The sequence below is a fragment of the Bos taurus genome, chromosome 13 (assembly GCF_002263795.3).
Source record: "Bos taurus isolate L1 Dominette 01449 registration number 42190680 breed Hereford chromosome 13, ARS-UCD2.0, whole genome shotgun sequence".
NCBI classification, from domain to species: Eukaryota; Metazoa; Chordata; class Mammalia; order Artiodactyla; family Bovidae; genus Bos; species Bos taurus.
The window spans coordinates 69,708,173-69,724,202 of NC_037340.1; the positions used below are offsets into that span (position 1 = coordinate 69,708,173).

At 39.5% G+C, this 16,030-nt stretch overlaps 1 protein-coding gene and 1 non-coding gene across 2 annotated transcripts in view; both read left to right on the top strand.

Annotated features, from left to right (window-relative positions):
* Positions 1–16,030, top strand: part of TOP1 (DNA topoisomerase I) — a 95,598-nt gene that overhangs the window by 23,194 nt on the left and 56,374 nt on the right. The window contains exon 3 of the mRNA NM_001206487.2: positions 13,825–13,927. Within this exon, the coding sequence (NP_001193416.1) occupies positions 13,825–13,927 (103 nt within the window). The remainder of the gene's footprint in view (positions 1–13,824; positions 13,928–16,030) is intronic.
* On the top strand, positions 14,920–15,026 carry LOC112449423 (U6 spliceosomal RNA). The gene has a single exon (XR_003037992.1). It is a non-coding gene; the product is annotated as a U6 spliceosomal RNA (small nuclear RNA).

Here is a 16,030-nt window from a genome sequence, read left to right on the forward strand (position 1 = left end):
CCATCATATTATACAGTTACTGCTTTAAGTCTCAAACCCTTTGTCAAAAGTCCATCTAAAGAGGTCTGCCTCAAAACATGGCAAAGAACCCTTCTCTGTACCAGAGAAACCTCTGCTTTTGTTTATAAGGAAGTAAAGGAGTCTCTCTCCTGCCCTGATCTGATTACCCTAATCATTTAGAAGAATGATGGAGAAGTGAAATCCTTAAAATCACGATGTTGGTGTTAGTTGCGTCTGACTCTTTGCAACCCCATGGACTGTAGCCCTCCAGACTCCTCTGTCCGTTGAATTCCCCAGGCAAGCATACTGGAGTGGGTAGCTATTCCCTTCTCTAAGGAATCTTCCCAACCCAGGGATTGAACCCTGGTGTCCTGTATTACAGGCAGATTGTTTACTGTCTAAGCCACCAGGGAAGCCCATGATCATGGAATATTTGTTAAAAGGGTCAGAAATTTTGCCAATTTCTTAGTGTTTTTTCTCTCTTAACAAAGTAAATGTTAGTGCTTGGGTTGGATTGTAGTTGCATTAGAGAACCTGGGTGGAAAAACTTGGCAACACTGTTAGCTACCTGCTGATTGCCGCTGCTGCTGCTGCTAAGTCGCTTCAGTCGTGTCCGACTCTGTGTGACCCCATAGACAACAGCCCACTAGGCTCCTTTGTCCCTGGGATTCTCCAGGCAAGAACACTGGAGTGGGTTGCCATTTCCTTCTCCAATGCATGAAAGTGAAAAGTGAAAGGGAAGTTGCTCAGTCATGCCCGACTCTTAGCGACCCCATGGACTGCAGCCTACCAGGCTCCTCTGTCCATGGGATTTTCCAGGCAAGAGTACTGGAGTGGGGTGCCATTGTATTGCTGCTGCTGCTGCTACTGCTGCTAAGTCGCTTCAGTCGTGTCCGACTCTGTGCGACCCCATAGACGGCAGCCCACCAGGCTCCCCCGTCCCTGGGTTTCTTCAGGCAAGAACACTGGAGTGGGTTGCCATTTCCTTCTCCAATGCATGAAAGTGAAAAGTGAAAGTGAAGTCGCTCAGTCGTGTCCGACTCTTAGCGACCCCTTGGACTGCAGCCCACTAGGCTCCTCCGTCCATGGGATTTCCAGGCAAGAGTACTGGAGTGGGATGCCATTGTAAACTCTTGCAAATATTTCTGCCTGGGGGTGTTAACTGGTGTTTCTTAAGTGCTTCTCTTTCCTGGATGCAGATAGCCTTTTAGTCATCATTGGCTGGTCAGACAAAGTGAATGGGCCTGGGTTGCTGCCTTAAATGCATGTATAAAATCTGAACCTTAAGTTATTTGGACCAATTGGGTAGGCTCATTTCAGTTTTATATAAATTGATCATGCAGAAGATTCAGTAATAATTGTACCTTATTGACAGTTGTCAGTGTGCTTGGAATTTTTTGGAGATTAGCCAAGAATTCTGATACAACCACACACAAAGAATTTTAAAAATTAATTAATTAATTTATATGCAGCATGCGGAATCTTAGTTCCCTGACCAGGGATTGAACCTGCACCCCTGCAGTGAAAGCACAGGTTCTTAACCATTGGACATCCAGGGAAGTCACAACCATACATAAAGAATTTGATTTAATTTGAAATAAAATTATTTAAGGTCACTTAAATTTTCTACATCTCAGTTTATTCATCTATAAAAGAGGTAAGTTTACCAAGATCACAGGTCTTAAGTCAGTGAACATATTTGAAGCTCTTACTCATTGACTTATGCTGCATTCTTACAGACTCCGTAGTTAAGTGACTTTCCCCCAAGGTTATACAGTCACCAGTAGAACAAGGATTTGAATCAGATCTTCTCCACTCTATTGAACCAGTCTGCCTCCTTCAGGGATTGTTTCCAACATGCTGTGCTTGTCTGTGATGTCTCTGATTGTCGTTAGGGTTTAAGCGTGATCTTTTGTTTTAACAGCATCATTCTTGAACTTTTTTTTTCTTTTTTTTTGGCCGTGCTGAGCGACTTGTGAGATCTTAGTTTCCCAACCAGGGATCAAACCCAGGTCCTTGGCAGGGGAAGTGTGAAGTCCTAACCACTGGACTGCTGGGGAATTCCCATTCTTGAACATATTTAACAAAGTGTTTTATAGGCTTGGCTTCCTTTTTCATGTAATTGTATATGTGTCTGGTTTCCCTGTGAGGAGTGAACTCTTCATCTTATACCTCATTTGATGCTGTTCTAGCTACTTGGGGCTGGTTCTGTACCTGGTTCCCGAACCTGCAGTTTCGTTGTTATCCTAGGATTAGGCCACCTTTCAGGTACTTTATAACAGTTGTATCAAATTTTGCTGAATTTATTTGATACTGAAGTTTCTTATTCCTATGTGTTTTGTTTCTCTTCTAAGCAGAGGATTAGGACTGTAAAGCTACAAGCAGTAGGAGTGTTTCTGTATCTTTTTTAAGAAACTGCTTTTGGGATACATGGCTTTAGGCAAATTAAATATAACTCTGGGATTTTAATTCTTATATATATGGATAAGAATCAACTCTAGCATTTCCTAGCTGGCAGGAAGTATATCTCACTTAGTTTATCTCACTTAGTTTTGCTCAAACATGAGATCAGTTTTTCAATAACAATAATAATGACAATAATAGGTTGTCTACTTTCATGGCTCATCTGCAAAGAATGCCCTTTGTCTGTTCTCAACCATGCTAACTCCCTCTTAGCCTTTAGTAAGACTTAGCTCAAACACTGCCTCCTCTGTGTGTGCTTAGTTGCTTAGTTGCATTCAACTGATTGCCACCCCATGGAGTGTACCCACCAGGTTTCTTTGTCCGTGGAATTTTCTAGGCAAGAATGCTGGAGTGGGTTGCTATTTCCTTCCCCAGGGGATCTTCCCAACCCAGGGGTTGAACCTGCACCTCCTGCTTCAGCAGGCAGGTCTTTACCACTGAGCAACCTGGGAAGTTCTTCCTCCTCCAGAAAGTCTATGTTAAATACCTCTCTGCCCTCTTGGGTCCTAAGCTTTTTATTTCTCTTATCTAGTGGAATCATTTCTCCTCAGTATATAACTTTTCACTTGGAAACAAAGGAGGCAGGTACCCCAGATTCATTATTTTTACTCTTAATACTATTTTTCAAAATGCCCATAATCTTATTGCCATACTACTCTTTCTGAGAAATAACAGCAGGGCAGAAAAGTTGAAAATTCTGCCGTCATGTAAGAGCCAGAGGTAATGGCACATGTCTCATGTACAGACATTTAGGAAAATGTCTATTGCCTTTTTAAATGTAGGAACATCATGATGCAATATAAACACTGTTGCTTTAAGGTCATTTGACATTTGAGATTTGGGGATGAAGGAAAGGAATTTTAATCCATTCCAGCAAGTCTAAAATTAAAAATTTCTTCTCTACTGACCTAATTTGCTCTGCCTTCATGTATACATCAGAGATCAGATCAGTCGCTCAGTCGTGTCCGACTCTTTGCGACCCCATGAATCGCAGCACGCCAGGCCTCCCTGTCCATCACCAACTCCCGGAGTTCACTCACACTCACGTCCATCGAGTCAGTGATGCCATCCAGCCATCTCATCCTCTGTCGTCCCCTTCTCCTCCTGCCCCCAATCCCTCCCAGCATCAGAGTCTTTTCCAATAAGTCAACTCTTCGCATGAGGTGGCCAAAGTACTGGAGTTTCAGCTTTCGCATCATTCCTTCCAAAGAAATCCCAGGGCTGATCTCCTTCAGAATGGACTGGTTGGATCTCCTTGCAGTCCAAGGGACTCTCAAGAGTCTTCTCCAACACCACAGTTCAAAAGCATCAATTCTTCAGTGCTCAGCCTTCTTCACAGTCCAACTCTCACATCCATACATGACCACAGGAAAAACCATAGCCTTGACTAGACAAACCTTTGTTGGCAAAGTAATGTCTCTGCTTTTGAATATGCTGTCTAGGTTGGTCATAACTTTCCTTCCAAGGAGTAAGCGTTTTTTAATTTCATGGCTGCAGTCACCATCTATAGTGATTTTGGAGCCCAGAAAAATAAAGTCTGACACTGTTTCCACTGTTTCCCCATCTATTTCCCATGAAGTGGTGGGACCGGATGCCATGATCTTCGTTTTCTGAATGTTGAGCTTTAAGCCAACTTTTTCACTCTCCACTTTCACTTTCATCAAGAGGCTTTTGAGTTCCTCTTCACTTTCTGCCATAAGGGTGGTGTCATCTGCATATCTGAGGTTATTGATATTTCTCCCGGCAATCTTGATTCCAGCTTGTGCTTCTTCCAGTCTAGCGTTTCTCATGAGTACTCTGCATATAAATTAAATCAACAGGGTGACAATATACAGCCTTGACGAACTCCTTTTCCTATTTGGAACCAGTCTGTTGTTCCATGTCCAGTTCTAACTGTTGCTTCCTGACCTGCATACAAATTTCTCAAGAGGCAGGTCAGGTGGTCTGGTATTCCCATCTCTTGAAGAATTTTCCACAGTTGATTGTGATCCACACAGTCAAAGGCTTTGGCATAGTCAATAAAGCAGAAATAGACGTTTTTCTGGAACTCTCTTGCCTTTTCAGTGATCCAGCGGATGTTGACAATTTGATCTCTGGTTCCTCTGCCTTTTCTAAAACCAGCTTGAACATCAGGAAGTTCACGGTTCACATATTGCTGAAGCCTGGCTTGGAGAATTTTGAGCATTACTTTACTAGCGTGTGAGATGAGTGCAATTGTGCGGTAGTTTGAGCATTCTTTGGCGTTGCCTTTCTTTGGGATTGGAATGAAAACTGACCTTTTCCAGTCCTGTGGCCACTGCTGAGTTTTCCAAATTTGCTGGCATATTGAGTGCAGCACTTTAACAGCATCATCTTTCAGGATTTGGAATAGCTCAACTGGAATTCTATCACCTCCACTAGCTTTGTTTGTAGTGATGCTTTCTAAGGCCCACTTGACTTCACATTCCAGGATGTTTGGCTCTAGGTGAGTGATCACACCATCGTTCAAAGTGTATCTTCAGGCTACATTCCTAGATATGGCTTGCTGGGTCAAAAGATGTATGCGTGCATGCGAAGTCACTTCAGGCATGTCTGACTCTTTGTGATCCTATACAGGACTGTAGCCTGCCAGGCTCCTCTGTCCATGGGATTCTCCAGGCAAGAATACTGGAGTGGGTTGCCGTCTTCCTCCAGAGGATCTTTCCCACCCAGGGATTGAACCCACGCCTCTTATGTCTCCTGCACTGGGAGGCGGCTTCTTTACCACTGGCACCACCTGGGAAGCCCAGGGTCAAAAGTTAGTATGTATTAATAAGTTAGTTCTGCTGAGTGTTTCCAGATTCCCCCTCTATGGGGGTTATATGAACCATATGCACTTTTTCAGAGATGTTAAGAAGCAAAAATGTGTATTAGATTTGGTAAAATCAGTACTGCTCAGAGTTGCGAAAAGTGGAGATAATACATAAACGTACTACCTTGTGCACAGTGCACCCTTAGAAAGAGATAACTATTGGTCTTGTGTGAAGTGGGAATTTTTCTTATTATAAGAGTAGTGAGAAAATCAAACGAGACAGTTTGAGAACTCTAGCAGGTAGTAGTGCCCCTGTTCTCTTGTCTGCTTTTGGCTGTGTTGGGTTCCTATCTGGATTATCTTCCTGGATTGTAAACCCCTTGAGGGCAGAGTGTCTTGATGAGTCTAGAGGAGGATGCTTTGGATTTAAGAATACATTTAAAATGGTTGTAAACTGAATTAACGCTCAGAGTCTAATTCTGAATCTAGTAGTAGAAGGTTGTTGGTTTTTTGCTGTTTGATTTTGCACTTATCCATCAAGTCATTTTGTAGAGATCAGTTCAGTTCAATTCAGTCGCTCAGTCGTGTCTGACTCTTTGCAACCCCATGTACTGCAGCACGCCAGGCTTCCCTGTCCATCACCAACTCCCGGAGATGACTAAAACTCATGTCCATTGAGTCGGTGATGCCATCCAACCATCTCATCCTCTGTCATCCCCTTCTCCTCCCACCTTCAGTCTTTCCCAGCATCAGGGTCTTTTCCAGTGAGTCAGTTCTTCACATCAGGTGGCCAAAGTATCGGAGTTTCAGCTTCAGCATCAATCCTTCCAGTGAATATTGAGGACTGATTTCCTGTAGGATGGATTGGTTGGATCTCCTTGCTGTCCAAGGGACTCTCAAGAGTCTCCTCCAACACCACAGTTCAAAAGCATCAATTCTTTGGTGCTCAGCTTTCTTTATAGTCCAGCTCTCACATCCATACATGACTACTGGAAGAACCATAGCTTTGACTAGACGGACCTTTGTTGGCAAAGCGATGTCTCTGCTTTTTCATTTACTTATTTTTCTTTTTTTTTATATTTCTTTTTTTTTTTACTTTACAATATTGTATTGGGTTTGCTTTTTAATATGCTCTCTAGGTTGGTCATAACTTTCCTTCCAAGGAGTAAGCAACTTTTAATTTCATGGCTGCAGTCACCATCTGCAGTCATTTTGGAGCCCCCCCCAAAAAAGTCTATCACTGTTTCCATTGTTTCCCCATCTATTTGCCATGAAGTGATGGGACCAGATGCCATGGTCTTAGTTTTCTGAATATTGAGTTTTAAGCCAACTTTTTCACTCTCCTCTTTCACTTTCATCAAGAGGCTCTTTAGTTCTTCTTCACTGTCTGCCATAAGTGTGGTGTCATCTGCATATCTGAGGTTATTGATATTTCTCCCAGCAATCTTGATTCCATTTGTGCTTCATCCAGCCCAGTATTTTGCATGATGTACTCTGCATATAAGTTAAATAAGCAGGGTGACAATATACAGCCTTGACATACTCCTTTCTCGATTTGGAAGGAGTCTGTTGTTCCATGTCCAGTTCTACCTGTTGCTTCTTGACCTGCATACAGATTTCTCAGGAGGCAGGTCAGGTGGTCTGGTATTCCCATCTGTTTAAGAATTTTCCACAGTTTGTTGTGATCCACACTGTCAAAGGCTTTGGCATAGTCAATAAAGCAGATGTTTTTTTTTTAAATTTTATTTTATTTTTAAACTTTACATAATTACGTAATTGTATTAGTTTTGCCAAATATCAAAATGATTTTTTCTGGAACACTCTTGCTTTTTCAATGATCCAATGGATGTTGGGAATTTGATCTCTGGTTCCTCTGCCTTTTCTGAATCCATCTTACACATCTGGAAGTTTGTAGTGATACCTAGCAACTGTTCTTGCAACTGGGGAAGACACAGATACTTAACCTCTTTTGTCATTTGGAAGTCTCTTTACCTCAGAACATTGTTGACCTTAGGAATGCCTTAGATAACTGTAACAAAAGATGTTGATTCCTGTTCTCTCGCTCTGTTCATTTACATATCTATCCTTTAAGTTAGAGTGAAAGGAATTAGTTGTTAATGTTTTCTTATTCTCAAGGATTTCGGTGGTCTTCCTCCTGTGTCTTCATCTTAAATATTTTGAATTCTAGGATTTGAAACATTTGTTATCAGGAGGGTGAATGAGGTTTTCTGATGATTTAATATGCAATGGCTTGTGCCTTTCATTTCTATTCTGTTAGTCAAAATCAAGACAAGTCTTGTTGCCGTTTAGCAGGTGCATAAAGTGGCAAAATCCTTTCTACAAAACATTTTCAATAATATCTGTTCTTAGATGAACTCCAGTTAAGGGAAAGAGTATGTACTAAAAGGAATCTTTAAATCCATTAGTATGCTGTCTACAAATATTTTCGCCATGGGGGACGTACATCATTGTGCTCTTATTGGCTTCAGTTTTTACTTACTGGCTTCTCTACTGTCCATCATTTTTAAATATCCCACTGTTAACCTTAAATACAATAGGACTTGAGTTAGTTTCATCATTTCTTCAGTCTTTTTGTTTTCCTCATTTTTGTTGTGCGCAGATTTCCTGTGTCGTCTTCTAAGGCACCTTGTTCTAGCCACCTTGACTTAGAGTCTTTGAATCTTCTTCAACCCTTCTGCATTTATTGATCACACATCCCATGAGTTCCTAGAACTGGATTCTACTTCCATTTTTTCAACATGCTTTTACATTTTTTTCTCAGTCTCTTTGCTATCACTTTTTTTTCTAGATTGCTTCAAAAACACTAGCTAGTTATTTTGCTCTTACTTTTACCTTCTACCCACACTGCCCTTCAATTAATCTTCCTTAAGTATGGCTTTCATTTAGTTCCTTTTCTGCTTGAAGTGGCTCCTTGTCATCCTGAGAGTAGGACACCCTGACTCTTGGGTAAATTTTATCAAGCTTTATCTCTTACTGCTCCTTAACACAAATCCTCTCTTGGACTAGGCTAGTCTTCTTGCCGTACCCTTATATAATAAGAAAAAAATAGGGGATTGGAAGGGACAAAGCTTACAAATAAGTGTTTAACTTTTTATTCTGAAGTTTCAAATCTATTTAAGTAGAGTAATAATAATGAACTCCCATGTGTCTTATCTGCCTCTTCAATAACTATTAATATCAAGCTCTTGCCAGTCTTGTTTTATCTATCCCCATATCTCCCCATTTTGCGGGGAGTGGGGTGACAATATTTTAAAGCTAATTGCAGACGTCATTCACCTGGAAGTACGTCCGTATGCATCTATGAAAGCTATCCGTCAGTTTACCTCGTGCAGATCTGCTCTGTGATGGAGTCCCTTTCTGTTGGTTATTTAGCTTGTTTACACACTTTTGTTGTTCAGGAGATCAACTCATTCCATTCTGCCCCCCTGTCATTTCTCCTCAGAAGGTCCAGCCTCCCCCGTAGAACTATACTACAGCTATTAGGATATGTAAAGTCATTGACATGTATTTTGGTACCCGTCACAGCACACACAGCACAGTTTGAACATACAGTAGACATGTGATGACTTTTAAATAGGGACACTTGGGGTTCAGATCTTTGACCTAGGTCTTACTTGCACTGGTGGAATTTTCAGCTACAACTTTTAAGTTTCTTACCAGACATTTTGGTTTTATGTTTTTAGATTAGCAATAGCTTTGAAAGAATTGGGGATTTGGCTTTAAAAATCAACTTTGAAGTTCTGCACACTTAAAACAATAATGTTTTTTGCAGACTGGTTATCTAAAACCTACCTGGAATTATTTTCAATTTGTCTTTTACTTAGTTTTCTTTTTCTTTAAAGCTTTTTAGTGAGTTAATAATACTCCTTTTTCCTTGTGTACACCAGTATTTGTCAAAATAGTTTTAAAGCCTGGTAATTTTTTTAACTTCTATTTTTTATTATGAAAGTGACTCATCTTGGGGAAAAAATTGGAAAACAAAGGCAAAGCATACACACAAAAACTCAAGTTACTCATAAATTTATCACCCAGACTACTTTTAACAGTTGGTGTCTTCTAGTCTTTTTCAGACATGTTTATGTGTTTGTATACACAGAATAAAATTTTTTTTAATTATGTTGCTGCCATAGCCTTGGGCCGTAATAGCAGATGCTCATGTTCTGTTTGTTTGTTAAATCTGGCCTGTAAACAGAGGGTTGTAGTGCTAGTGGCATGGTTTGTCAGTTATTATGATTTTAACTGTAAGTACTTGTTGAGGGCAGAAGAAATCAGGGTATTAATTATTATCAGGTAAACAGGGGCTAACAGCTTTGTATCAGATTGACAGCATTTTAAAATTTTGGACTTGAGATTTTCAGAAGTTGACGGGTTCTCTATGCTATGTGAAAGATTGGGTTCTGATACCACATGATTTTATTTTCCCATCTCGGTGAGATGAGAATTTCTTATAGCTAGGGGAATGGTCATGCAAATTCTGTTTCTCTAGGGCCTGGCACAGAATAGATACTTAATGGGTTATGCCAAATGTGATTTATTTTTGCTTTGAGCAAGGAGTAGTGTGGAACACACGCATTGTCTGTACATTATTGTTAGTTGTCTGTTGTTATTAAACATGTTATCTCAAAATTTAGCACCTTAAATAACAAACATTTGTTTTCTCACACAGTTTGTGTGAACCAGGAATCCAGGAAGAGCTTAGCTGGGTGGTTTTAGCTCTGAGTCTGAGTTGGCAGTCATCTGAAGGCTTAACTGAGACTAGAGGACCCACTTCCAAGGTGGTTCATTCACATAACTAGTAGCAGGAAGTTTCACTTTCTCACCAGATAGGCCTCTCCATAGGGCTGCTCGAGTGTCCTAACAGTGTGGCAACTGTCTTCGCCCAGGGCAAGGAGAAAGATCCAATGCCTTTGATGGCCTGCCCACTGACATTTCCACTTTGTCCTGTTTTTAGGGCTGAGTCACTACATCTAGCCCATACTTAAGGAGAAGGAAATTAGGCCACAACTTGAAAGGAGGAGTATCAAAGAATCTGTTGGACATATTTTAAAACTACCACATGCATTGAATACATAAACTTCCAATTGATTCACAGTCAATGTTAAGGTGACCTGACTCCAGTGAGCTGCATTTTTAATATGCCCTTGGGTTAATTCTGATACGCTAAAATTTGAGAGTTACTAACCTCAAAAAGTAGAAAGAGATACCATGTTCATGGATCAAAGGACACAATGTTTTGATGTCACATCTCTGCAAATTGTCCTATGGACACAAACTCCCAGATAGCTTTTATTTTTTTTCTTTAGGAAATCAAACAACTAAATCTAAAATTTATATGGAAATACAGAAGATAGAATAGCCAAAACAATTTTGAAAAGGTACAAAGTTAAAGTACTTAAATTAGCTGATCTCAAAATTACTATTGAAAAAAAGCTCTACTCTGAAGCTTTAGGAGTTAATATACTCTGTGTTGGGGTCTAGTAACAGATCTACAATTTTGTGGACACTTCATTTCCAGTGAAGAGGCCCAAGGCAGTTCAGTGGGGAAAAGGCAGTCTTTATTATTATTTTTTTAATTTTATTTTATTTTTAAACTTTACAATATTGTATTAGTTTTGCCAAACATCGAAATGAATCCGCCACAGGTATACCCGTGCTCCCCATCATGAACCCTCCTCCCTCCTCCCTCCCCATACCCTCCCTCTGGGTCTTCCCAGTGTACCAGCCCCAAGCATCCAGTATCGTGCATCAAACCTGGACTGGCGACTCATTTCATACATGATATTATACATGTTTCAATGCCATTCTCCCAAATCTCCCCACCCTCTCCCTCTCCCACAGAGTCCATAAGACTGATCTATACATCAGTGTCTCTATTTCTGTCTCATACACAGGGTTATTGTTACCATCTTTCTAAATTCCATATATATGAGTTAGTATACTGTATTGGTGTTTTTCTTTCTGGCTTACTTCACTCTGTATAGTAGGCTCCAGTTTCATCCATCTCATTAGAACTGATTCAAATGTATTCTTTTTAATGGCTGAGTAATACTCCATTGTATATATGTACCACAGCTTTCTTATCCATTCATGTGCTGATGGGTATCTAGGTTGCTTCCATGTCCTGGCTATTATAAACAGTGCTGCAATGAACATTGGGGTACACGTGTCTCTTTCCCTTCTGGTTTCCTCAGTGTGTATGCCCAACAGTGGGATTACTGGATCATAAGGCAGTTCTATTTCCAGTTTTTTAAGGAATCTCCACACTGTTCTCCATAGTGGCTGTACTAGTTTGCATTCCCACCAACAGTGTAAGAGGGTTCCCTTTTCTCCACACCCTCTCCAGCATTTATTTCTTGTAGACTTTTGGATCGCAGCCATTCTGACTGGCGTGAAATGGTACCTCATAGTGGTTTTGATTTGCATTTCTCTGATAATGAGTGATGTTGAGCATCTTTTCATGTGTTTGTTAGCCATCTGTACGTCTTCTTTGGAGAAATGTCTATTTAGTTCTTTGGCCCATTTTTTGATTGGGTCATTTATTTTTCTGGAATTGAGCTGTAGGAGTTGCTTGTATATTTTTGAGATTAGTTGTTTGTCAGTTGCTTCATTTGCTATTATTTTCTCCCATTCTGAAGGCTGCCTTTTCACCTTGCTAATAGTTTCCTTTGTGGTGCAGAAGCTTTTCAGTTTAATTAGGTCCCATTTGTTTATTTTTGCTTTTATTTCCAATATTCTGGGAGGTGGGTCATAGAGGATCCTGCTGTGATGTATGTCGGAGAGTGTTTTGCCTATGTTCTCCTCTAGGAGTTTTATAGTTTCTGGTCTTACGTTGAGATCTTTAATCCATTTTGAGTTTATTTTTGTGTATGGTGTTAGAAAGTGTTCTAGAATGAAACTAGAACACTTGTAAAAGAATGAAAAAGGCAGTCTTTAAAAGAAAACAACAACAAAAAAAATGGTGCTGTACATATTATAGATTTTTAAAATGTTCCCTGCCTCTTACCTCTGTATAAAGCTCCTAGAAGAAAGAATATTCACAATACTCATGTCTAACCAAAAAATTGTAATGCATGATATATAAAGAACTTGTGGTGGTGGTCGTGTAGTTGATAAATTGTGTCCAACTCTTTTGCAACCCCACGGACTGTAGCCCACCAGGCACTTCTGTCCATGGTATTTCCCAGGCAAGAACTGGAGTGGATTGCCATTTCCTTTTCCAGGGGATTTTCCTGACCCAGGGATGAAACCCTCATCTCTTGCATTGCAGGGGGATTCTTTACCGCTGAGCCACCAGGGATTCAAATAAAGAACACAGTAATAAGGCAAACAAGTTTTTTTAAGTGGAGGAAAGACTTAAAGAGATACTTTACCAAAGAAGATACGAGTGGCCAATCTGCATATGAAAAGATGCCCATCATTTTAATCAGTAAACTGGATTAAAACCACAGTGAGATACCACTACATACCTGCTAGAATAGCTAAAAGTAGACTGATTTTATTAGATGTTGGTGAGAATTTGTAGCAGTTGGAACTCTAATCCATTGTTGGTGGGGCTGTATAATGGTATAATCACTTTGCAGTACAGTTTGGCAGTTTCCTGTAAAGTAAAACATACACTTACAGGTGACCCTGTAACTTTATCATTAAGTATATACCCAAGAGAAATTAAAACATGTCTACACAAGGACTTTTATATGAAAGTTCATAGCAGATTTATTCATAAAAAAGCCAGTGCCTGAAAATAGCTCAAATGTCCATCAGCAGATGAATGGATAAATAAATTGCAGTGTATCCCAACAATGGATTACCATTCCAGTAAAATCTAACCAACTACTGATATATCCAACATGGTTGAATGACAAAAATATGTTAAGGGAAAGAAATCAGACCCAAAAGAGAATATCCTATAGTTCCATTTATGTGAAACTAGAAATATAGACAAATCTAATCAATTGTGCTAGCGGATCAGTGGTTGCTTCAGGCTGGAGGTAAAAATTCAGATTGCGCTAGGAATGGGCACAAGGGAGACTTCCAGGGATGATGGAAATGTTCTAAATTTTGATTGTGGTAGGGATTATGTCTGTGCATATGTCTGCTGGACTTACTACTCTATCTTTGAAATGTATCTTACTATGTAGAAATCATACTTCATTAAAGTTGATTTAAAAACGCGTATCTCTTACGGTTTGCATTTTCCACAAGGTACATAGATAACCATCTGATCTTGAGAGGTGGTGTTCAGGATTTATCCTTTGAATCATTTATGGCTTAGTCTTCCTGGTACCAGGTCTAAGGAGAAGAACGCCAAACTGTTACCTTCTTTTACAGCAGAATTGGCTCCCTCTTCTCTTCCTGCTTATTTGTAACATATCTTGGTTTTAGAGGTAGGGTGATGGGATGCCTTGTCTGGGCTGGTTTGTCAAGTCTTTTTCTCCAGTGGAATATGCTATTACAGATAGCTACCATGCCATTTAAGTCCTGTCATTGTGCTTCTTGACCAGCTCATCAAGGTAGATGGGCAGGAGATAGCTCATGACTTCTCTTAACTGACTCATCTCTTATGGTTGCAGATTCTCATAAACACAAAGATAAGCATAAAGATCGAGAACACCGGCACAAAGAGCACAAGAAGGACAAGGAGAAAGACCGAGAAAAGTCCAAGCACAGCAACAGGTAAGGGTTGAACCGTCAGGTCCCTCATCATTCAGGTAGGCTTGGCTTACTTGGAATAGGCCTTAATTTGAACCACAGGTAAATACATGGATAGCAAATTCATCAGACTTTGATTCCAGAGTTGTTAAGAGGATGGCCTTGATAATTCAGGCTTTACTGGGGATGCCATTGTTCATTCAGATTAGAATGTCCAAAGCAAGTATGGTAAATTGTTACCACAGAATGGCATTTCATCAAGTGTCCAGAGAACTTGCCTTGATAAAAGGTGACTGGATTGGAAACCTGATAGATATAGATTGACATTTTTCTCCTTTCTGTACTTTAAAGGGTTTAAGTTTAAAAATTCTTAACTTAGGCTTCCATGGTCTATTAGTCCCTTAAATCATATACAAAAGGTTTGGTATATGAGATATTCCTGAAGAGAACATTCCTAGCTTTCATCAGTTTACCAGAGTGGTTCAGTTCTCACAAAAGCCAGTGACCACCAGTGTAAATGAAACTCAGAGGTGTTGCCCTCTGGGATCCAAGAGGGATCAGAAAGATGTTTTCTTGTTTGTTTTGCCTCCTTTTTTTGGTGTAGGTGGCAGGTGGTTAAGCCCAAAGACAGGGCATCTTTGGGTATAAGACTACTTATTGAAAATGAAGACTTAAACTTCCATTTTGAGTTAAAGGCAGTTGTTGAGGGAAAGCCATATGATATTCCCATAATGGCCTAAATTTTGTGGGAGGGAACTTAAAACGCAAGTGCCTTCAACCTAGAGTCTCTTAGAACTACTTCATTAGGTTGGCTTATTGTCTATAGACAAGATATTTTTAACATAAATATATACTCAAAAGTTTTTGTCCAGTGTGTACAAAAATCTACAAGTAAATAAAAATGAGACAGATAATTCAGCAGAAAAATTCATAAGAGGATGGAGCAAGCTCTTCACAAAAGAAGATATCCAAATGGCCAGTGAAAACACTAGGTGCTCAACAGTACTCATCGGGGAGTACTCGCTTTGGCAGCACATACACTAAAATTGGAATGATACAGAGAAGATTAGCATGGCCCCCGTACAAGGTTGACACGCAAATTTGTGAAGCGTTCCATATTTTTATGCCGTATCAACCCAAATATTAACTGATAGCATTTCTACTAAAATTTCAAAATAGGTTCACAAGAATACATGCTGTTGTAAAAACACAAGACCAGTTTAAGAATTTAAGATAGAATAAAATGTACCAATGTATCAAAATGAAAAAAAAATTCACCAGGAAAATACAACCTCAATTTAATACCTACACATTGTAGTAATAACTAATTATTAAAATAATGCTAATACCAAGACCTTCAAATGATGTGGAGCAATCCCATTTCTGATGGGACTATAAACTGTTGAATCATTTCGGGAAAACTACTTAGCTATGTCTTCTAAAATTACCTTATGTATATCCTGTAACTTAAGAATTCCATCCCCAAGTATATTCGCAACAGAAATGTGTGTATATGGGTATCAAAGGGCAGGTAAAAAGCTATTTAGAGCTGCATTGTTTTTAATAACCCCAAAGTAAAAATCTCCCAAATGCCCGAGAGTAGTAAAATGGATAAAGTGTGGTGTATTCGGGTACTATATATAAATAAATATGAAAGGAGTACACATAGGTGGATTCCACAAACCTGTGTTGCTTGAAGGAAACTAGTCAAAAAGATACATAATGTATGCTTCAATTTGTTTGAAATTCAGAAACAAAAATTAATCAAGACCTTTAGAATCCAGGATCATGGTGATCTTTGGTAAGGAGCGAAAGGTAGCAGTTGTAAAATGATGTGAGGGGAACTTCTGGTGTGGTATCAGTGGTATTTTTCTTGACTTTTCGTGGTAATCACATTGTAGCCTTATTTTGTGATAAGTCTTTGAACTCTGCATTCTGTATATATGCTACTTTTATTTTTAAAAATTATTAAAAATGGGGCTTATGGAAAAGGCACGATAAAGTGAATTCTGTCTTTTTGTAATCATTAAAAATTTTTAAATGAAAATTTTAAGGGAGGACGTCTTTATGAATCATTAAAATAAACAGATTAATTTTCTGTAGTGAGGCTGTTTCTTCAGGAATCAT